The sequence below is a fragment of the Ranitomeya variabilis genome, chromosome 1 (genome assembly GCF_051348905.1).
Source record: "Ranitomeya variabilis isolate aRanVar5 chromosome 1, aRanVar5.hap1, whole genome shotgun sequence".
NCBI lineage: Eukaryota > Metazoa > Chordata > Amphibia > Anura > Dendrobatidae > Ranitomeya > Ranitomeya variabilis.
In genome coordinates, this window is record NC_135232.1 from 722,499,039 (window position 1) to 722,522,228 (window position 23,190).

The 23,190-nt window shown below is 48.2% G+C and overlaps 2 protein-coding genes across 2 annotated transcripts in view; both read left to right on the top strand.

Annotated features, from left to right (window-relative positions):
• The window catches only part of LOC143798623 (protein kinase C theta type-like), a 1,028,586-nt gene that overhangs the window by 40,513 nt on the left and 964,883 nt on the right, over nt 1-23,190 (top strand). The window lies entirely within an intron of this gene.
• Nucleotides 281-23,190, top strand: part of KCNK13 (potassium two pore domain channel subfamily K member 13) — a 118,119-nt gene continuing 95,209 nt past the window's right edge. Inside the window, exon 1 of the mRNA XM_077249222.1 lies at nt 281-1,546. Coding sequence (XP_077105337.1) covers nt 1,201-1,546 — 346 coding nt within the window. The 5' untranslated portion in view covers nt 281-1,200. The remainder of the gene's footprint in view (nt 1,547-23,190) is intronic.

Genomic DNA, 23,190 nt, shown 5'->3' on the forward strand with positions numbered 1-23,190 from the left:
CAGGGTACACTTAACCCTTGAAGTCCTGGAGAGCAGCCCTGCCTCCGGTCCAGTGCACTGAGAGCTCTGATCGCAGGTGGCATTGTCCAGGCCAGTACCAGGGCTGTCGCTCACAGGTCACCCTTCTGCCCAGTCACTATTCGCGAGGCTGCTGTACAGTGATGCTGCCTGGCTGCACTTCCGCCGATCACCGCACGGGGCGCTGCACCTCCTCAGAAGGCAGAGGAGCAGCATCTGCTGAGCATCAGGCTGCGCAGCCCGGGGGAGAGTGGCGGCGGCGGGGACCGGGAGATCGTACGGGCTGAAGCTGCATCTCCACCAAGAAGTGATCATTGCTCAGGAGCTGGGATCGCAGCCCACGAGGATCCGGGCAGGAGTTGGTTAATTAACCCTTGCCACAACTGCTCCCGTGTTCTACAAGTCTTTATAGAGGCTCGTGCACTGATGCCCTGATTAGGATCCAGGAGGCTACAGGGAAGTTTCAGGAGTCCACGCTGCCATTGTCAGATGTGAATGGGTCATCCTGCCCCAGAGGAGCTGCCAATTCCAGGCAATCAGACACAATGAGGTCCTGTGCTGCTGGATCTGGAGCTCGATGACAAGAGAAGTGCAAGATGTGCTGGAAAGTTAACCCTTCCTAGCCCAGCCACCATCACTGTGATCCTCATCCTGGATGTAACATCTCCCTGGGATCTCCTGGATTATACTGGATCTCCATCTCCAAGGGTTTGATGAGCTCCTCAAGCCTAACTGGTCTGATCTCTCCTGCTCTACTTCAAGTCACAGAGCACTAAGAAATGAGAGGGCTACATACATTTTCATCCTGGCCACTGGACGCTGGGTCACATCATTCACCAGTGGCTATTGTAGGACCAGTAAATGTAGGGTGAGGGATGGTCCCAGGCGTCATCATGGAGCTTGGCTAATCTTCCTAGTTGGTACAATGCCTGCCAAACCTGCACCCCCTTTCCTCGGCACAGCACTTTTTTGGAGCACTTTTTGGCTCATTGTGGACAATCTGTAGGAATTAGTCATGCCCCCAGGTGTCTCTGACCAAAAAATCAAGTACAATGTCAAAAAACATCAGGCCCATTGACCTGGAAGTCGATCTCTTGCCTGTTGGGTCTGGTCTGAACATCTGGGTGAGACGCTGATCCTGGTGACATCTGTGTCCTGGTCACTGTTGCCCCGGGGCAGAGAATGGCTTGTCGAGGTGGTGGCTGCTGCTGCTGCTGTGGATTAGGTCACCTGAATGAAGACAATGGTCGGTTCTTGTTGCTAGCTATCCTGATCATCCTGTACATGCTGTGTGGAGCAGCTGTCTTCTCAGCCATCGAGCAGCCGATGGAGAAAGAAGCCAAGGACAGGTGGCAACAGAAGTTTGACAACTTTATACAAAAACACAACCTCAACAAAAGTGACCTGCGCAACTTCCTCCGTGACTACGAGGAGGCCAACGTGGCAGGGATCAGGGTGGACACCATAAGACCCAGGTGGGATTTCACTGGAGCCTTCTACTTTGTTGGAACAGTGGTCTCAACCATTGGTAAGTGGTGATCGTTTGTGAGGTGTCCAAAGGGGTCTGGTGTGCATGTGTAGAGTGCATGCACCATCTGCAGCTTCAAATAATGATATTCTATATAGCACCAACATATTCTGCAGTGCTGTACAGAGAGGGTTCTTATATCAGTACATCTTCCCCTGGGAGACCATGATCAAAGAGGAGGAAAATAATCTCATTAGGTTTTTGGATAGTTGGGGAGAAGCTCATATTAAGAAGGGGGTAGATGCTGCCCCTGATTGGATTCACAGTCATGGCCCCAATGTGCAAAGGTTCAGTACAATGTAGAGAGCTACCGAATATATCCAATAAAAGTATCTCAGGGGGCATAAGCTTATTCTCCAATGCCGGTTATAAGGAGCACATACTTGACAGTTCTCCAATATCAGAAGTGACTAGAATTGGAAATTGTAGTCAACCATATGTCCTTCACATTTTCTTAGGACTGATGGAGACTTTTGTGCTCGTGGTGGAGTTTGATGAGAAGTTGTCAGTTTCTTCCCACCATAGATGAGTCATGCTGCAATCAGACACAAAGGGCTGTTTGTATTGTGTCTGTGTCCACTGCTGAAGGTTCTGTGTCTGTGTCCACTGCTGAAGGTTCTTTGTCCGCTGCTGGAGGTTATGTGTCTGTCTCTGCTGCTGAAGGTTCTATGTCTGTGTTCACTGCTGAAGGTTCTGTGTCTGATGCTGGAGGTTCTGTGTCTGCTGCTGAAGGTTCTGTATCCAATGCTGGAGGTTCTGTGTCCGATGCTGGAGGTTCTGTGTCCGATGCTGGAGGTTCTGTGTCTGCTGCTGAAGGTGTCCGATGCTGGAGGTTCTGTGTCCGATGCTGAAGGTTTTGTGTCCAATGCTGATGGTTCCCTGTCTGTTTCCGCTGCTGGTTGTTATGTGTCCGTTGCTGTAGGCTCTGTGTCTACAGCTGGAGGTTCTGTGATCACTGCTGGATGTTCTGTGTCCACTGGTGTAGGTTCTGCATCTGCTGTTGGAGGTCCTGAGTCCGCTGCTGGAGTTTCCGTGTCTGTGTCCACTGCTGTAGGTTCTGTGTCTGTATCTGCTGCTGGTGGTTCTGGGTCTGTGTCCGCTGCTGTAGGTTCTGTGTCTGCTGCTGAAGGTTCTGTGATTTTTGGCAGGAGGTTCTGTGTTCACTGCTGGAGGTTCTGTGTCTGCTGCTGGAGGTTCTGCGTTTGTGTCTGCTGCAGGAAGTTCTGTTCCTGTGTCTGCTGCTGGAGGTTCTGTGTCTGTCTTGCTGCTGGAGGTTCTCTGTCTGTCTTCATTGCTGTAGGTTCTGCGTCTGTGTCCACTGCTGGAGGGTCTGTGTTTGATGCTGTAGATTCTGTGTCTGTATCTGATGCTGTAGGTTCTGTGTCTGCTGGAGGTTCTGTGTCCGCAGCTGGAGGTTCTGTGTCCGCAGCTGGAGGTTCTGTGTCTGCTGCTGGAGGTTCTTTGTAACCAATGCTGGAAGTTCTGTGTCCGATGCTGGAGGTTCTGTGTCTGTGTTTGCTGAAGGAGGTTCTGTGTCTGCTGATGGAGGTTCTGTGTCTGTGCCCGCTGCTGGAGGGTCTGTGTCTGATGCTGTAGATTTTGTGTCTGTGTCCGATGCTGTAGGTTCTGTGTCTGCTACTGGAGGTTCTGTGTCTGCTGCTGGAGGTTCTGTGTCTGCTGCAGGAGGTTCTTTGTAACCAATGCTGGAAGTTCTGTGTCTGTGTCTTATGCTGGAGGTTCTGGGTCTGTGTCTACTGATGGAGGTTCTGTGTCTGCTGACAGAACCTGCATCTATCGCCCACTTTACAAATGTTGAACTTTCTTTTTGGACCAAACCAGTTTAGACAAATTAATTACTGATTTTCCCCAAATGAACACTTTTCCCAAAGTTTTTAGAAAAGGGAACGAGGATGTGGCGAGTCTAAAAATGCACCAGATTTACATGTTTCCAGGTGCAAAATAATGGTCTAAAGTGAGCATCCTTCAGTTGGTGTAAGAGAAAGTGTCTTATTTTCAAAATGCTCAAAATCTGACACTGCGGGCACCGTGGACTTTTGGGCCTGGTGAGGACCAACATTCAGGTCCTGATACAATGTAACTACCGTAGTGACACATGGTGGGGTTTACATTGTTTCTTTTGATATCCGATGTTCTTCCCTGAGCTCCTCAGCTTTGCACCATGACGTTGTTCTCTACACCCTCATGCGTGATTATTTATGGAGCTGGTGGATGGAGACTGCAGGGTGTCACATTCACAGGTGGCAGAGATACCGGCATTAAAACGCATCACACAGTAAATCCTGCTCAGAACTGACAACCTGCGGAGCTTACAGTCACTGCCGCTGAGAGATCACACCGTGCAAAATCCTGCTGTGTGCGCCCACATCACAGCCCCCTGACAGTCTGTACACTCCCACTCTATAACACAGTGGCCCCCATTATATACCTCCCACACCCCCTTATTATCCATAGTCTGTAATAAGTGTCTTGTGGTACTTGTTGATCTTTTTCCAAATTATCTGAAATGACGCACACAAGTTGATGATGAATTTTTTGCAAAATGAAAAGACTCACTTATTTTCTCCTTTTACCTTCTTGTTCCTTTTTAGATCCATTAGGCTTTGTGCACACGTTGCGTTGCAGCAGTTTTCCATGAGTTTACAGTACCATGTAAACCTATGGAAAACAGAAACCGCTGTGCCCATGCTGCAGAAAAAAACGCGCGGAAACGCAGCGGTTTACATTCCACAGCATGTCAATTCTTTGTGAGGATTCCGCAGCGGTTTACACCTGCTCCATAATAGGAATCCGCAGGTGTAAAATCGCAGGTGGAATCCGCACAAAATCCGCATTAAATCCGCGGTAATTCCGCAGTAAATCCGCAGGTAAAACGCAGTGCCTTTTACCTGCAGATTTCTCAAATCCGCTGCGGAAAAATCCGCAGACCTCAAAAATACGTGTGCACATACCCTTAGTTTCATGATCCTGAAAATGTTGCCCGTTATCCTTTAATTTTTTGAAGAAGTCACAAATCAGGCTAAAACTTCTAGATAACAAACACAATGCCCCAAAAGTCAACATTAAGTAACATAAAAAGGGCGCAAAGTAAGTAAAGAATAAGGTGCAAACATAAAACTCCCTTAGGCTATGTGTCCACGTTCAGGCTTGCTTCAGGCTTTGGTCAGGATTTTATGCAGGTAAAATCCTGACCAAAAATGCACCTGAGGTCACTGGTAGGTCACCTGCGGTGTTCCTGCGTGTTTTGCTCATTGTAGCAACATGCTGCGTTCTGAAAAAACGCAACGCATGTGCGTTTTTGCGGGAAAAACGCATGCGTTTTTTAATGCACAGTGGAGACGGGATTTCATTAAATCCCCTCCACTATGTTGTAACATCTGGACGCTGTGTTTTTGACGCTGCGGCTCAACGCTGCGTAAAAAACGCAGCGTTTCCTGAACGTGGACACATACCCTTATAGAACTGTTTTTGCTCCAGAAATAAGGATCAAAGACAGTTTTGGATCAGACCCTTCATGGTCTCACTGCTGTAAATAATCCCCACTTTATTTAGTATTGGGGTAGAGGTTCTGCACCTTCTGCTCACAGTTAACTCACTGGTCAGGTGTTAGCAGCGGAGGGCAGGATCTGTGGGGGACGCTGCTGCCCATGCACAACAGTGAATGTGACTTCATGGAGGCTTTTCCAGGGATAAACGGGATCAGTAAACATCACCCCTCCTTACAGAAGATGCTGCTGCCCGGGGATGGGTGGGAGATCTGTGGCTGCCATACCCCAATCTTTCTTAGTGTGATAACCTAGATTGGCAATAATCATGTATGAGACTCCATATTGAGATCCCCACCCCATAGTCCACGCTTTAGTGTAATTATTTCTACATAAATTAATTTCTTGCCTGGCCTGTACAACGTACAGCAAAATATCTGAAGTGTAAAACTTGGTGGGAGGGAAGGGCAACAGCCTTGGCCTCTGATGATATAGGAAAGCAATGTAATACTGTACTATCCCAGCCACCGACAGACAATGCAGCTAAGCTGGAGTCACTGATCACAGCTGTGTCCTAATGGAGCAGAGCTTCAGTGTAGAGCATGGAGAAGGGCAAAGCAGCACCTAGGAGGTCGATTGCAATTTACATCAGATTCTTGTGGACAGAGCATGCTCCAAGCCATGTGTAGCTTTGCGCATACATCAGGGAAATGACATTATTATATTTATATTGTATGTTATTATTATCTATATTGATATAGGACTTGCTTTCAGCCTGCTGCGTTGGAATTACAATTAGTACATATGACCCCCCCTTTAGCACACCCAGATCTGCCCCTAACACAAACCAGACCCTATATTTAAAGCAGGTTCCCATCAGTGCTGAATGCCGCTTGGCATCAGGATGTTGTCGGTATCAGCTGCTGGCATTGGAAGGAGGCAGTGAGTATATGTGACACCCAAGAGATTTGCCATTGGGGCCATATCGGTCCCTGGGAGTCCAGTGCCTAGGGCGGTGGAGAGGGTGGGGCGGCGTCAGCTGCAGCTAATAAGAATCATGTTTTTTAATTTGCCTTTGCATCCACCTCTGGCCCCACTGCCTTCGGCCAGTCTCACACGTCCAGATATTTCCGGTACCGGAAAAATCGATACCGCAGTTATCCGTGTCCGTGTGTCCGTGTGCTCACGTGGCACACGTGCGGCAGCCGTGTGCCACCCGTGTGCCGACTGAGAACCACACGGACCGTGCAGGAGACAGCGCTACAGTAAGCGCTGTCCCCTGCTTTGGGTGCTGAAGCCGGAATTCATTCCTTCTTCCCAGCAGCGTTCGCTGGAGAGAAGGAATGAAAAATCATTGTTTTTTTGGGGGGTGTTTTGTGGTTAAAATAAAGTTCCCGGTAACCTCCCCCCTTCCATCCCCTGTGCCCCCGCCCGCTGGAAATAAAATACTCACCCAGCTCCTTCGATGCTTCCTCTCAGCGTCGCAGCTTGTCCTGTATGAGCGGTCACGTGGTGCCGCTCATTACAGTGATGAATATGCGGCTCCACCACCTAGAATTAAATTTTTTTGGTCGCCGTGACATTACATTAAAATGCAATAACGGGCGATCAAAAGAAAGTTTCTGCACCAAAATGGTATCATTAAAAACATCAGCTTGGCACGCAAAAAATAAGCCCTCACCCAACCCCAGATCACAAAAAATGGAGACACTACGGGTCTCGGAAAATTGTGCAATTTTTTTTTTTTTTATCAAAGTTTGGAATTTTTTTTCACCACGTAGATAAAAAAGAACCTAGACATGTTAGGTGTCTATGAACTCGTAATGACCTGGAGAATCATAATGGCAGGTCAGTTTTAGCATTTAGTGAACTTAGCAAAAAAGCCAAACAAAAAGCAAGTGTGGGATTGCACTTTTTTTTGCAATTTCACCGCACTTGGAATTTGTTTCCTGTTTTCTAGTACACGACATGGTAAAACCAATGGTGTCGCTCAAAAGTACAACTCGTCCCGCAAAAAATAAGCCTTCACATGGCCATATTGACAGAAAAATAAAAAAGTTCTGGCTCTGGGAAGGAGGGGAGCGAAAAACTAAAACGCAAAACCGAAAAAAAGCTCCGTGGGTTAAGGGGTTAAAATTGGGGACCCCCAAAAATGACGTGGGGCTCCCCAATAATTAATAACCAGCAAAGGTTATGCAGAAGACAGCTGCGGGCTGATATTAATAGCCTTTTCTGGGGCGGCTGAGTGCTGATGTTTTTACCGCGGGGGCAATATCCATGGCCCCTTCCTAGGCTATTAATATGAGCCCGCAGTTGTCTGCATAGCCTTTGCTGGTTATTAATAATGGGGGAACCCCAAGTCATTTTTGGGGGGAGTCCCCCATTTTAATAGCCAGTAAAGGCTAAATATACAGCTGTGAGCTGATATTAATAGCCTGGGAAGGTCCATGGCTATAAACATCTGCCCCCAGTCACTGGCTTTCCCTCTGCTGGTTCTGAAAATTGCACGGGAGCACATGCCATTTTTTTCCAATAAATAATTGTTTATTAATTAAATACTCGTCCAGTAATTTGCACACACACTGTACTAATTGTATTTGTCACTCACATCTATATATCTATATCTATATCTGTTCTATATGTATTTACTGTATGTAATCCATCTCTTCTATTCTGTCGGCTCCTGCAATGATTTTACAGAAGCCAGCAGATTAATTTCCGGCTATTCTTCTATCTTTCAGTTCAATATAAATACATATACAGTATATATATATGTGTGTGTTACTGATGCCAAAGACCATAAGGATTGGACCATAGAGGACTGGAGTAAGGTAATCTTCTCTGATGAGTCTAATTTTCAGCTTTGCCTAACACCTGGTCGTCTAATGGTTAGACAGATACCTGGAGAGGCATACAAGCCATAGTGTCTTGCACCCACTGTGAAATTTGGTGGAGGATCGGTGATGATCTGGGGATGCTTCAGCAAGGCTGGAATTGGGCAGGTTGTACTTTGCGAAGGACATATGAATCAAACCGCATACAAGGTTATCCTGGAAAAACAGTTGATTCCTTCTGCTCAATGTTCCCCAACTCTGAGGACTGGTTTTTCCTGCAGGACAATTCGCCATGCCACACAGCTAGGTCATTCAAGGTGTGGATGAAGGTCCACCACATCATATCCCTGTCATAGGCAGCCCAATCTCCAGACCTGGACCCCATAGAAAACCTCTGGAATGTAATCAAGAGGAAGATGGATAGTCACAAGCCATCAAACAAAGAAGAACTGCTTAAACTTTTGTACCAGGAGTGGTATAAGGTCAACCAAAAGCAGTGTGAAAGACTGGTGGAAAGCATGCCAGGATGCATGAAAGCTGTGATTAAAAATCATGGTTATTCCTCAAAATATTGGTTTGTGAACTCTTCCTGAGTTACAACATTAGTATTGTTGTTTCTGAATGATGACAAACTTGTTTTTTTACATTATTTGAGGTCTGCAAGCAATGGATTTTTTTGTTATTTTGACCATTTCTCATTTTCAGAAAATAAATACAAAATGTATTGCTTGGAACTTCGGAGACATGTTGTCAGTAGTTTATAGAATAAAAGAGCAATTTACATTTTACTCAAAAATATACCTATAAAGAGAAAAATCAGACAAACTGAACATTTTGCAGTAGTTTCTAAATTTTTGCCAGAGCTGTATATATGTGTTCTTTGTGTATAATTCTATTCTATCTATTCTATTCTAACCTGTCAGTGTGATTTTAATGCATGCGGCACATGAATAACCGGCTTTTCAAAGGACACCGGTGCATAAAAAAAGGACAGCACTCGCATGGTGCGAGTGCTGTGTTTTTTTTCTTGCATCCATTCACTTGCATTGGCGAGTCTTGTCCGAGAAACGCAGCAAATTGCAGCATGCTGCAATTTTTTTCTCAGTCCGATTTCAGCTGAAAAAAAAATCGCAGATGAGATGTAACTCATTGAATAACATTGGTCAAAGTGCAATCCGTTTGTTTTATCGGATTGCACTCGTCCATTTTTCTCGCAAATGGGTATGAGGCCTTAGTTGAAAACTTCAAAAATCTGGCCTTTATGGAAGAGCAGCAAGAAGAAATATATTTATGAAAGCCGTAAGAATTCACGTTTTCCGTTTGCAAAAAAACATGTAGGGAGCACAGTGAGCGGTCAAATAAGACCAAAGGAGAACTTTTTTTTGTAAATGCAAAACGCTTGGTGTGATGGAAAATTAACATGGCACATCATCTTGAAAACACCATCCCCATCTTCACACGTGGTAGTGGATCGCCCCCAGGCGCAGGGCAGTGGGGTACTCGGTACCGGGTCTGTCTTTCTCGGTTCTGGGGATGTCACAGTGGCCCGACCCGGTCCGTGGCCCTTCTAAGGGGCGCCCAATTAAAGGTGTAGTTGTTTGTACGGTGTTCGTGACGCCACCTGTGGTATTCGGTCAGGGTGACCGACGCTGCTAGGCGTCCGCTGGGGTGATGGAATGGCAGCTAGATGGTGTACCTTCCCACAGGTGAAGTATATCCCCAGGGCTTCCCAGATGTGTAGGTGGTGATGGTGGACGTCGTAAGGCGCAATGAATAACGAGGACACAAAGGTTGCAGTCTCTTTACCTTTTACTGAAGACTTCAGCGTCCACAGTCCAGAGTACCGTTCACAGGGCTGTCTGAGACCGGCCGGTCCGAAGGCACATACAGAGCTCCCTTTGCAGGTGGAAATCAGTAGCCTTCCTACTAGCGCCTGTGTGTTGTAGTACCTCCCTGCTGAGCACCACGGTATAGTCCTCACAACTTTCGTGGATGTTTCTGATGTTCTCCCTCTCTCTGTCCCCCAGATGATATGGATAGGACAACCCGTATGACGGGGTAGGCCTGGAGCTATTTTATAGGGACCCTAGAGACGCTCCTCTCCCCTCTCCCACAATTTGCCTCCATTGTCTTCATAGGTATTAAGGTTGGGCAGCCAACTTGGAATTGACTGTCCTGCCGTTGTTTGGAGTAATGGAGTCAGTACTCCCTCGGTGTTCCGGCCACCGGCTACGCGCCTCAGAAGGATGTTGCCAATCTTAAGGCAGGACTCCTCCTGGTGTTATCTCCTTGTGCTGTGATCTCGTTTCTCACTCTCCACAATATACTTCGCTTCGTGTCCTTTCTTAGGATGCTGCCGCAATGCGGTGCAGGCGCAGTTCCGTAACGTTCTATCTCGTGCTTGGCCTCTGTCAGGATCCCACCCCTGACAGAGACCCTCTGTCTGCAGCTCAGATGTTCCTCCTCCCCCTGTCTGCCTGACAGGTCCTCTCTGGGTCAAACCCAGGTAGTTTCTGTCTGACTTCCTATCCAACCCACCAGTTTTACCCGTGTGTGAGGAGTGGCCTAGTAAATAGAACCTTTGCTCCCCCTGGTGGACTGGAGTGTGAAGTGTAGTGTGTGACTGTGATATCTGGTCAGGTGAACTCCTTTAGTACCATCAGACGTAACATCACTCCCCCTGGTGGAAGAGCGACATTACTGCAACGACCAGGACTCTGGGGCGCTGCAGTAGTGGCAGCCAGGGCCGCCATCAGGCCATTACTGCCCTGACTAGCGTATGGGGCCCAGTGGGCAGAGGGGGCCCGCATCGACAGGATTCTGCAGATGCATTAGCTGAACCTGCGTCCGAGACACGTGCGGGCCCAGAAGTCAATAGTTAAAGCCGCCAGCCAATCGTCATTGTCATTCGCCGGCGAGTGCGCGCTTGACACGCCGGGAGAGATCTTCGTCGCAAGAGCGCGGCCAGATAGATAAGGAGAGATTTTTTTGTTTTTATTATTGTTGAAAGTGGCAAGCCGCAATGTAATTCACCGGCAGGATGGAGACACATGGGCTATGTGTCTCCATCCTGCCCAGCGCTTAATGGAGACAAGGGGCAGGATGGAGACAAGGGGGCAGAATGGAAACAAGGGGGCAGGATGGAGACACGGGGGCAGAATGGAGACACAGGGGCAGAGTGGAGACGGGGGGCAGGATGGAGACACGGGTAGAGTGGAGATGGGGCAGAATGGAGACAAAGGGGCAGTATGGAGACAGGGCAGGATGGAGACAAAGGGGCAGAATGGAGACGGGGCAGAAAGACACGGGGCAGAATGGAGACAATGGGGCAGTATGGAGACACGGGGCAGGATGGGAGACACGGCAGAATGGAGACATGGGGGCAGAATGGAGACATGGGGGCAGAATGGAGACAAGGGGGCAGGATGGAGACACGGGGGCAGAATGGAGACACAGGGGCAGAATGGAGACACGGGCAGAGTGGAGACACGGAGGCAGGATGGAGACACGGGGGCAGAATGGAGACAAAGGGGCAGAATGGAGACACGGGGCAGAATGGAGACACCGGGGAAGAATGGAGACACGGGGAAGAATGGAGACACCGGGGAAGAATGGAGACACAGGGGGCAGAATGGAGACACCGGGGCAGAATGGAGACACCGGGGCAGAATGGAGACAAAGGGGCAGGATAGAGACAAGGGGGCAGAATGGAGACACAGAGGGAAGTATGGAGACACGGGGGGCAGTATGGCGACACGGGGGCAGAATGGAGACACGGGGGAAGAATAGAGACACGGGGGCAGAATGGAGACACGAGGACAGAATGGAGACAAAGGGGCAGGATGGAGACAAGGGGGCAGAATGGAGACAGAGGGAAGAATGGAGGAGACACGGGGCAGAATGGAGACATGGGGCCAGAATGGAGACATGGGGGCAGAATGGAGACACGGGGCAGAATGGAGACAAAGGGGCTGGATGGAGACAAGGAGGCAGAATGGAGACAGAGGGAAGAATGGAGGAGACACGGGGCAGAATGGAGACATGGGGCCAGAATGGAGACATTGGGGCAGAATGGAGACACGGGGCAGAATGGAGACAAGGGGAAGAATGGAGACAAAGGGGCAGAATGGAGACAAAGGAGCAGGATGGAGACAAGGGGGCAGAATGGAGACACAGAGGGAAGTATGGAGACACGAGGCAGAATGGAGACAAAAGGGGCAGAATGGAGACACGTGGGAAGAATGGAGACACGGGGGTAGAATGGAGACAAAGGGGTAGGATGGAGACAAGGGGGTTGAATGGAGACAGAGGGAAGAATGGAGGAGACACAGGGGAAGAATGGAGACACGGTTGCAGAATGGAGACATGGGGGCAGAATGGAGACACAAAGGGAAGTATGGAGACACGGGGAAGAATGGAGACACGGGGCAGAATGGAGACAGCGAGGCTGAATGGAGACACTGAGGGAAGTATGGAGACACGGGGGAAGAATGGAGAGACGGGGCAGAATGGAGACATGGGGCAGAATGGAGACACAGAGGGAAGTATGGAGACACGGGGAAGAATGGAGACACGGGGCAGAATGGAGACAGCGAGGCTGAATGGAGACACTGAGGGAAGTATGGAGACACGGGGGCAGTATGGAGACACGGGTGCAGTATGGAGACACGGGGGCAGTATGGAGACACGGGGCAGAATGGAGACATGGGGCAGGATGGAGACAGAGGGAAGCATGGAGACACGGGGGAAGAATGGAGACACGGGGCAGAATTGAGACAACGGGGCTGAATGGAGACACTGAGGGAAGTATGGAGACACGGGCAGGATGGAGACACAGAGGGAAGTATGGAGACACGGGGCAGAATGGAGACACGAGGGCAGAATGGTGACACGGGGCAGAATGGAGACAAAGGGGCTGGATGGAGACAAGGGGGCTAAATGGAGACAGAGGGAATAATGGAGGAGACACAGGGGAAGAATGGAGACACGGGGGCAGAATTGAGACACGGGGACAGGATGGAGATACGGGGGAAGAATGGAGACACGGGGCAGAATGGAGACACCGGGGAAGAATGGAGACAAAGGGGCAGAATGGAAACAAAGGAGCAGGATGGAGACAAGGGGTCAAAATGGAGACACAGAGGGAAGTATGGAGTCACGAGGCAGAATGGAGACAAAAGGGGCAGAATGGAGACAAAAGGGGCAGAAAGGAGACACGTTGGAAGAATGGATGGAGACACGGCGGAAGAATGGAGACACGGGGCAGAATGGAGACACCGGGGCTGAATGGAGACACTGAGGGAAGTATGGAGACACGGGGGCAGAATGGAGACAAAAGGGGAAGAATGGAGACACGTGGGAAGAATGGAGACACGTGGGTAAAATGGAGACACGGGGGTAGAATGGAGACAAAGGGGCAGGATGGAGACAAGAGGGCAGAATAATTACAGAGGGAAGTATGGAGACACAGGGAAGAATGGAGACACGGGGGCAGGATGGAGACACAGAGGGAAGTATGGAGACACGGGGCAGAATGGAGACACGGGGAAGAATGGAGACAAAGGGGCAGAATGGAGACAAAGGAGCAGGATGGAGACAAGGGGGCAGAATGGAGACACAGAGGGAAGTATGGAGACACGGGGGCAGAATGGAGACACGAGGGCAGAACGGAGACACGGGGGCAGAATGGAGACACGGGCAGGATGGAGACAAGGGGGCAGAATGGAGACAGAGGTAAGTACGGAGACTGTTGTGGATTCTGTTTTTGGGCTCCCTCTGGTGGTTACAACTGGTACTGGGTGACTTTGGTGGGTTGCGGTCTCTGGTTTCCACCTGTCCATCAGTGGCTGGGTGTTTCCTATTTAACCTGGCTTTCCTGTCATTCCCTTGCCGGCTATCAATGTATCAGTGTGTGTCTCTGTTACCTGCTCCTAGGCCTTCAAGACAAGCTAAGTCTGTATTTCCCTGTTTCATGATTGCTTTCATGTTTTTTAGTCCAGCTGGCTGATATGTAATTCTCTGCTGCTGGTTGCTCTAGTGGGCTGAAATTACCACTCATGTACCATGAGTTGGCACATGAGTTCAAGTAATTTCAGGATGGTATTTTGAAGGGTTTTTCAGCTGACCGCGCAGTTCACCTTTTGTATCCTCTGCTATCTAGCTTAAGCGGGCCTCATTTTGCTGAATCTGTTTTCATAACTGCGTTTGTGCCTTCCTCTCATTTCACCGTCATTATATGTGGGAGGCTGCTATCTCTGTGGGAATATTTCTCTGGAGGCAAGTGAGGTCTGTTATTCTTCTGATAGGGGAAGCTAGATCTCCGGCTGGCGCGAGACGTCTAGGGGCCCCCCAGGAACGTCCCCCGGCTACTGTTAGTTGAGTGTTGAGGTTCAGGATCGCGGTCAGCTCAGGTTCCATCACCCTAGAGCTCGTCCTGTTTTTGCCCGTGTTATGTTGACAAATTCCCTGCCATTGGGAATCATGACAGTATAGCCGGCCCACAAAGTGTTAATTGTTTGGGCTGAAGCAGGAGAAAAAGAAGTGTTGAAGGGAAATTTTTTTTTTTTTTCCCCTCAGAGTTTTGCTGCCTAGCCCTTAATTGCTGTCTAGCTGCTTCTTACCTCCTCTTAACCCTTGAATGGCTCTGACCTTAGCTGTTTAACATGGATGTCCAGAGTTTGGCTTCCAGCCTGAATAATCTTGCTGTAAAAGTTCAAAATATACAGGATTTTGTTGTTCACACTCCTATGTCTGAACCTAGAATTCCTATTCCAGAGTTTTTTTCTGGAGATAGATCTACCTTCCTGAATTTCAGGAACAATTGCAAATTGTTTCTTTCTTTGAAATCTCGCTCCTCTGGAGACCCTGCTCAGCAGGTCAAGATTGTAATATCTTTCCTGCTGGGCGACCCTCAGAATTGGGCATTTGCATTGGCACCAGGGGATCCTGCATTGCTCAGTGTGGATGCGTTTTTTCTGGCACTGGGATTGCTCTATGAGGAACCTAACCTGGAGATTCAGGCTGAAAAGGCTTTATTGGCCCTCTCTCAGGGGCATGATGAAGCGGAAGTATATTGTCAAAAATTTTGGAAATGGTCGGTGCTTACTCAGTGGAATGAGTGCGCCCTGGCTGCAAACTTCAGAGATGGTCTTTCTGAGGCCATTAAGGATATTATGGTGGGGTTCCCTGCGCCTACAGGTCTGAATGAGTCTATGACTATGGCCATTCAGATTGATCGGCGTTTACGGGAGCGCAAACCTGTGCACCAGTTGGCGGTGTCTTCTGAACAGGCACCTGAGACTATGCAATGTGATAGAATTCAGTCCAGAAGTGAACGGCAAAATTATAGGCGGAAAAATGGATTGTGTTTTTATTGTGGTGATTCAGCTCATGTTATATCAGCATGCTCTAAACGCACAAAAAAGGTTGATAAATCTTTTGCCGTTAGTACTCTGCAGTCTAAGTTCATTTTGTCTGTAACTCTGATTTGTTCACTGTCATCCATTTCCGTCGATGCCTATGTGGATTCGGGCGCTGCCCTGAGTCTTATGGATTGGTCTTTTGCCAAACACTGCGGTTTTAGTCTGGAGCCTCTGGAAGTTCCTATTCCTTTGAAGGGAATTGACTCTACACCATTGGCTATGAATAAACCGCAGTACTGGACACAAGTGACCATGCGCATGACTCCCGTTCATCAGGAGGTGATTCGCTTCCTTGTACTGTATAATTTACATGATGTACTAGTGCTTGGTCTGCCATGGTTACAAACTCATAATCCAGTCCTGGATTGGAAAACAATGTCTGTGTTAAGCTGGGGATGTCAGGGGGTTCATGATTATGCACCTCTGATTTCAATTGCTTCATCTACTCCTTCTGAGGTCCCTGCGTTTTTGTCTGACTATCGGGATGTTTTTGAGGAGCCTAAGCTCAATTCGCTCCCTCCTCATAGGGATTGTGACTGTGCTATAGAATTAATTCCTGGCAGTAAGTTCCCTAAGGGTCGTTTATTTAATCTGTCAGTGCCAGAGCATACTGCTATGCGGAATTATATTAAGGAGTCCTTGGAAAAGGGACATATTCGTCCATCTTCGTCCCCTCTGGGAGCAGGTTTTTTTTTCGTGGCTAAAAAAGATGGTTCCCTGAGGCCTTGTATAGATTATCGCCTTCTGAATAAGATTACAGTCAAATATCAGTATCCATTGCCATTATTGACTGATTTGTTTGCTCGCATTAAGGGGGCTAGGTGGTTCACTAAGATAGATCTTCGCGGTGCGTATAATCTTGTGCGGATAAAGCAGGGTGATGAGTGGAAAACCGCATTTAATACGCCTGAGGGCCATTTTGAGTATTTGGTAATGCCTTTTGGACTTTCTAATGCTCCTTCAGTCTTTCAGTCCTTTATGCACAATATTTTCCGTGAATATCTGGATAAGTTTATGATTGTGTATTTGGATGATATTTTGGTGTTTTCTGATGACTGGGAGTCTCATGTTCTACAGGTCAGGAAGGTGTTTCAAGTCCTGCGGGCCAATTCTCTGTTTGTGAAGGGCTCAAAATGTCTCTTCGGAGTCCAGAAGATTTCTTTTTTGGGGTACATTTTTTCTCCTTCTACTATTGAGATGGATCCCGTCAAGGTTCAGGCGATTTGTGACTGGACACAACCTACATCTGTTAAGAGTCTTCAGAAGTTCTTGGGTTTTGCTAATTTTTATCGTCGGTTCATTTCTAATTTTTCCAGTGTTGTTAAACCTTTGACTGATTTGACTAAAAAGGGTGCTGATGTTGCTAATTGGTCTCCTGCGGCTGTGGAGGCCTTTCAGGAACTTAAGCGCCGGTTTTCTTCTGCTCCTGTGTTGTGTCAACCAGATGTTTCACTTCCTTTTCAAGTTGAGGTTGATGCTTCCGAGATTGGAGCGGGGGCGGTTTTGTCACAGAGAAGTTCCGATGGCTCGGTGATGAAGCCATGTGCGTTCTTTTCTAGAAAATTCTCGCCCGCCGAGCGCAATTATGATGTGGGTAATCGGGAGCTTTTGGCCATGAAGTGGGCATTTGAGGAGTGGCGTCATTGGCTTGAGGGTGCTAGACATCGTGTGGTGGTCTTGACTGATCACAAAAATCTGATTTACCTTGAGTCTGCCAGGCGTTTGAATCCTAGACAGGCTCGTTGGTCGTTGTTTTTTTCTCGTTTCAATTTTGTGGTTTCATACTTGCCAGGTTCAAAGAATGTGAAGGCAGATGCTCTTTCCAGGAGTTTTGTGCCTGACTCTCCTGGAGACTCTGGGCCTACTGGCATCCTTAGGGATGGGGTAATATTGTCCGCCGTCTCCCCAGACTTGCGACGTGCATTGCAGGAGTTTCAGGCGGATAAACCTGATCGGTGTCCACCAGAAAGACTGTTTGTTCCGGATGATTGGACCAGTAGAGTCATCTCCGAGGTCCATTCTTCTGTGTTGGCTGGTCATCCTGGAATATTTGGTACTAGAGACTTGGTGGCCAGGTCTTTTTGGTGGCCTTCCTTGTCAAGGGATGTGCGTACCTTTGTGCAGTCTTGTGAAGTGTGTGCTCGGGCTAAGTCTTGCTGTTCTCGGGCCAGTGGGTTGTTGTTATCCTTGCCTATTCCGAAGAGGCCTTGGACGCACATTTCCATGGATTTTATTTCAGATCTCCCTGTCTCACAGAAAATGTCCGTTATCTGGGTTGTGTGTGACCGCTTTTCTAAGATGGTTCATTTGGTACCCTTGCCTAAGTTGCCTTCCTCCTCTGAGTTGGTCCCTTTGTTTTTTCAGAACGTGGTTCGTTTGCATGGGATTCCGGAGAATATCGTTTCGGACAGGGGATCCCAGTTTGTGTCTAGATTTTGGCGGACGTTTTGTGCTAAGATGGGCATTAATTTGTCTTTCTCGTCTGCATTCCATCCTCAGACGAATGGCCAGACGGAGCGAACTAATCAGACCTTGGAAACTTATTTAAGGTGTTTTGTTTCTGCTGATCAAGATGACTCGGTTGCCTTTTTGCCACTGGCCGAATTTGCCCTTAATAATCGGGCTAGTTCTGCTACTTTGGTTTCTCCTTTCTTTTGTAATTCGGGGTTTCATCCTCGTTTTTCCTCTGGTCAGGTGGAGCCTTCGGATTGTCCTGGAGTGGACGTGGTGGTGGATAGGTTACATCAGATTTGGAATCAGGTGGTGGACAATTTGAAGTTGTCTCAGGAGAAGGCTCAGCAGTTTGCTAATCGTCGTCGCCGCGTGGGTCCCCGACTTCGTGTTGGGGACTTGGTGTGGTTGTCTTCTCGTTTTGTCCCTATGAAGGTCTCTTCTCCCAAGTTTAAGCCTCGGTTCATCGGTCCTTATAAGATCTTGGAGATTCTTAACCCTGTATCTTTTCGTTTGGATCTCCCAGCATCGTTTGCTATTCATAATGTGTTCCATCGGTCGTTATTGCGGAGGTATGAGGTGCCCGTTGTTCCTTCGGTTGAGCCTCCTGCTCCGGTGCTGGTGGAGGGAGAATTGGAGTATGTTGTTGAGAAGATCTTGGATTCTAGTGTTTCCAGACGTAAACTCCAGTATTTGGTTAAGTGGAAGGGTTATGGTCAGGAGGATAATTCCTGGGTGGTCGCCTCTGATGTTCATGCGACTGATTTGGTCCGCGCCTTCCATAGAGCTCATCCTGATCGCCCTGGGGGTTCTCGTGAGGGTTCGGTGACCCCTCCTCAAGGGGGGGGTACTGTTGTGGATTCTGTTTTTGGGCTCCCTCTGGTGGTTACAACTGGTACTGGGTGACTTTGGTGGGTTGCGGTCTCTGGTTTCCACCTGTCCATCAGTGGCTGGGTGTTTCCTATTTAACCTGGCTTTCCTGTCATTCCCTTGCCGGCTATCAATGTATCAGTGTGTGTCTCTGTTACCTGCTCCTAGGCCTTCAAGACAAGCTAAGTCTGTATTTCCCTGTTTCATGATTGCTTTCATGTTTTTTAGTCCAGCTGGCAGATATGTAATTCTCTGCTGCTGGTTGCTCTAGTGGGCTGAAATTACCACTCATGTACCATGAGTTGGCACATGAGTTCAAGTAATTTCAGGATGTTATTTTGAAGGGTTTTTCAGCTGACCGCGCAGTTCACCTTTTGTATCCTCTGCTATCTAGCTTAAGCGGGCCTCATTTTGCTGAATCTGTTTTCATAACTACGTTTGTGCCTTCCTCTCATTTCACCGTCATTATATGTGGGAGGCTGCTATCTCTGTGGGAATATTTCTCTGGAGGCAAGTGAGGTCTGTTATTCTTCTGATAGGGGAAGCTAGATCTCCGGCTGGCGCGAGACGTCTAGGGGCCCCCCAGGAACGTCCCCCGGCTACTGTTAGTTGAGTGTTGAGGTTCAGGATCGCGGTCAGCTCAGGTTCCATCACCCTAGAGCTCGTCCTGTTTTTGCCCGTGTTATGTTGACAAATTCCCTGCCATTGGGAATCATGACAGGAGACACAGGGAAGAATGAAGACATGGGGCAGAATAGAGACACGGGCAGGATGGAGACACAGAGGGAAGTATGGAGACGGGGGAAGAATGGAGACACGGGGCAGAATGGAGATATGGGGGCAGAATGGAGACACAGAGGGAAGTATGGAGACACGGGGAAGAATGGAGACACGGGGCAGGATGGAGACAGATGGGGCAGGATGGAAGACAGGGCAGGATGGAGACAGATGGGGCAGGATGGAGACAGATGGAGCAGGATCATGGTGCAGGATGGAGACATGGTGCAGGATGGAGACAGATGGGGCAGGATCATGGGGCAAGATGGATACGATGGAGACAGATGGGGTAGGATCATGGGACAGATATGGCAGGATCATGGGGCAGGATCATGGGACAGATGGGGCAGGATGGGACATCACATGTGGGCAGAATGGATACATGGATACTCATAAGCGCAGGATGGAAAAACATATGGCTGGAGCCAGGAATGAGACACACCGGGGCCGGGATGGGGGATAGTATTACCATAGGGGATAATTAAGGGATATTATTACTGCAGTGATGTATTTATTTTATTTTTTGAGGATACTGCTTTAAATGGGGGAGACGGTCCTGTTACTGTGCAGAGCGACACTGTTGCATTTTTTCCTTCATCTGATGTAGTTTAGAATTTGGGAAAAAAATTAAGTAATGTGTTCTGCAAGCGGAGCTCTAGATAACTGTGTTATTTCCTGCAGAGACGAGCCCTGGCTGGAAGAAGTGATGGCGGTCTGTGCTGGATGAAAATGAAAAGCAAAGATGAAGGACTTCACCTAGAGATGTCACTGGTGAGTCAGTGTGTTACCTGTACACTGACACTATACACTGTATGCTATATACAGCGGTCCTGTGATCACTGTATTACCTTTACACTGACACTATATACTGAGCTCCTGTGTATAATGTCACCGGTAATCACTGTATTACCTGTACACAGACACTGCATACCAAGTACAGGTCTCCTGTATATAATGGCACTTATAGTGATATTAGTATTGTGGTTTTTTTTTTATTAATGATCAGTATTGTAGTATTCAGTCACTATGTGGTGGTAATATGTTGTCCGGCCATGTGTGGCGTTATTTGTTCCTTGTATGTGCTATTATTTGGTCACTATGTGGTGGTAATATGTGGTCTGGTCATGGTGCTGTGGCATTTGTTCCTTGTATGTGGTATTATTTGGTCACTATGTGGTGGTAATATGTGGTCTGGACATGGTGCGGTTGTATTTGTTCCTTGTATGTGGTATTATTTGGGCACTGTGGTGGTAATATGTTGTCTGGTCATGGTGTGGTGGTATTTATTCCTTGTATGTGGTATTATTCAGTCACTGTGGTGGTAATATGTGGTCTGGACATGATGTGGCTGTCTTTGTTCCTTGTATGTGATATTATAGGTCTATATGTGGTGGTAATATGGTGTCTAGTCATGGTGCGGTGGTATTTGTCCCTTGTATGTGATATTATTGGTCATTTAAAAAAAAAAGAATAAAAATATACCTAAATTGTATTGGATATTTTAAAAAATGTTTAATAGGTTAGAGTAGAGTAGAGCTTGGCCAAAAGAGTCTACCTTGTCGTTTTGGCGGCTTAAAATATCTTTTGGCCAAAACAAAAGCTGATGGCTATATGTGTGATCTGGTGATGGGAACTGTTAATATGTGATTGGTGAGAAGTGGAAGTTTTTCAAGAGAGAGCGGTGGGACTGTGGACAGTTCGAGGGGTGGAGGTGGAGCTGAGGTGGAGCCTGGGTGGAGTTTCAAGGGGGCCCAAAAAATGTTGCCAGTATGGGGCCCCAAAATTCCTAGTGGCAGCCCTGGTCGCAGCATCCTACTCTGGGGAGGCTTTTCTTCAGCAGGGGCAGGGTGCTAGTCAGAGGTGATGGGAAGATGGATAGAGCTAAATAAAGGGCAATCATGGAGAAAAACGTGTTAGAGGCTGCAGAAGACTTGAGACTGGGGTGTAGGTTCACCTTCCAGCAGGACAACAACCCTAAGGTTATGTGCACACGTTGCGGATTCCATTGCGGATTTTTCCGCCCTGTGTTTTACCTGCGGATTTAGTGCAGTTTTTGTGCAGATTTTACCTGCGTTTTTACACCAGCGGATTCCTATTAACGAATAGGTGTCAAACACTGCGAAAAATAAACCGTAGTGTTTTTATGAAGAATTCTCCGCAGCATGTGCACTGCAGATTTCGTTTTCCATAGGTTTACATGGTACTATACACCGCATGGAAAACTGCGGATCCGCAGGGTCAAATTCGCTGCGGATCCGCAGCCAAATCCGCAACGTATGCACATACCCTAATCATCCTGCCGGAGCCACAATGGAGGGTTTAGATCAGAGCATAATCATGTGTGTGTACGACCCAGTCACCGTCCAGACCCTAATCCCAGAGAATCTGTGGCAAAACGTGAAAATTGCTAATCACAGATACAGTATCTCCATCCAGTGTCACTGAGCGAGAGCGAGTGTGCAAAGAGAAAGGTGAAAAATGTCACCTTTAGATGTGCAAAGCTGGAAGAGACAGAACACAAAAGACTGCAGAGAAAGCTGGGAGAGACAGACCCTAAAAGACTGCAGCAGAGAAATGTGGGAGAGACAGACCCCAAAAGACTGCATCAGAGAAAGGTGGAGAGACAGACCCTAAAAGTCTGCAGCAGAGAAAGCTGGAGAGATAGACCCCAAAAGACTGCAGCACAGAAAGCTGGAGAGACAGACCTCAAAAAACTGCAGAGAAAGCTGGAGAGACAGACCCCAAAAGACTGCAGAGAAAGCTGGAGAGACAGACCCAAAAAGACTGCAGCAGAGAAAGGTGGGAGAGACAGACCCCAAAAGACTGCAGTGGTGAAAGTTGGAGAGACAGACCCCAAAATACTGCATCAGAGAAAGGTGGAGAGACAGACCCTAAAAGACTGCAGCAGAGAAAGTGGATCGCCCCCCAGGGCTAGGGGAACTCGGTACTGGGCCCTTCGGTTCTCGATGGGGATGTCACGGTGGCTGACCCGGTCCGTGGCCCTAGAGACGTCCGTATTAAAAGGGGAAGTGTTCGTGACGCCGCCTGTGGTATTCGGTCAGGGTGACCGACGCTGCTGTAAGGGGTCCGCTGGGGTGATGTTATGGCAGCCAGATGGTATACCTTCCCACAGGTGAAGTGTTTCTCCAGGGCTTCCCAGAAGTGTAGATGGTGATGGTGAACGTTGCAAGGCGCAGGAAATAACGAGGACACAAGGTTGCAGTCTCTTTACATATACTGTACATATACATATAGGCTTCAGCATCCACAGTCCAGGGTACAGACCACAGGGTAGGCAGAGTCCGGCCGGTCCGAAGGCAAATCCAGAGTCCCCTTATCCAGGTGGAAATCAGTAGCCTTCCTACTAGCGCCTGTGTGTTGTAGTACCTCCCTGCTGAGCAACTCGGTAAGGTCCTCACAACTTTTGTAGATGTTCTAGATGTCTTCCTCTCTGTCCCCCAGATGGTGTGGATAGGACAAACCCATATGACTGATGGCCTGAGGCTTGTTTATAGGGACCCTAGAGACGCCCCGACCCCCACAATTTGCCACTGTGTCTTCTTAGGTATTAAGGTCGAGCAGCCAACTTGGAATTGACTGTCCTGACGGTCTCTGAAGTAATGCGTAGAGTCAGTTACTCCCTCAGTGTTCCGGCCACCGGCTACACGCCTCAGAAGGAGGCAGCCTTTACAGGGCAGAACTCGTCCCGGTGTTTTCTCCTTGTGCTGTGACTTCATTTCTCACCCTCTACAACACAATTCTCTTCGTGTCCTTTCTTCGGATGCTGC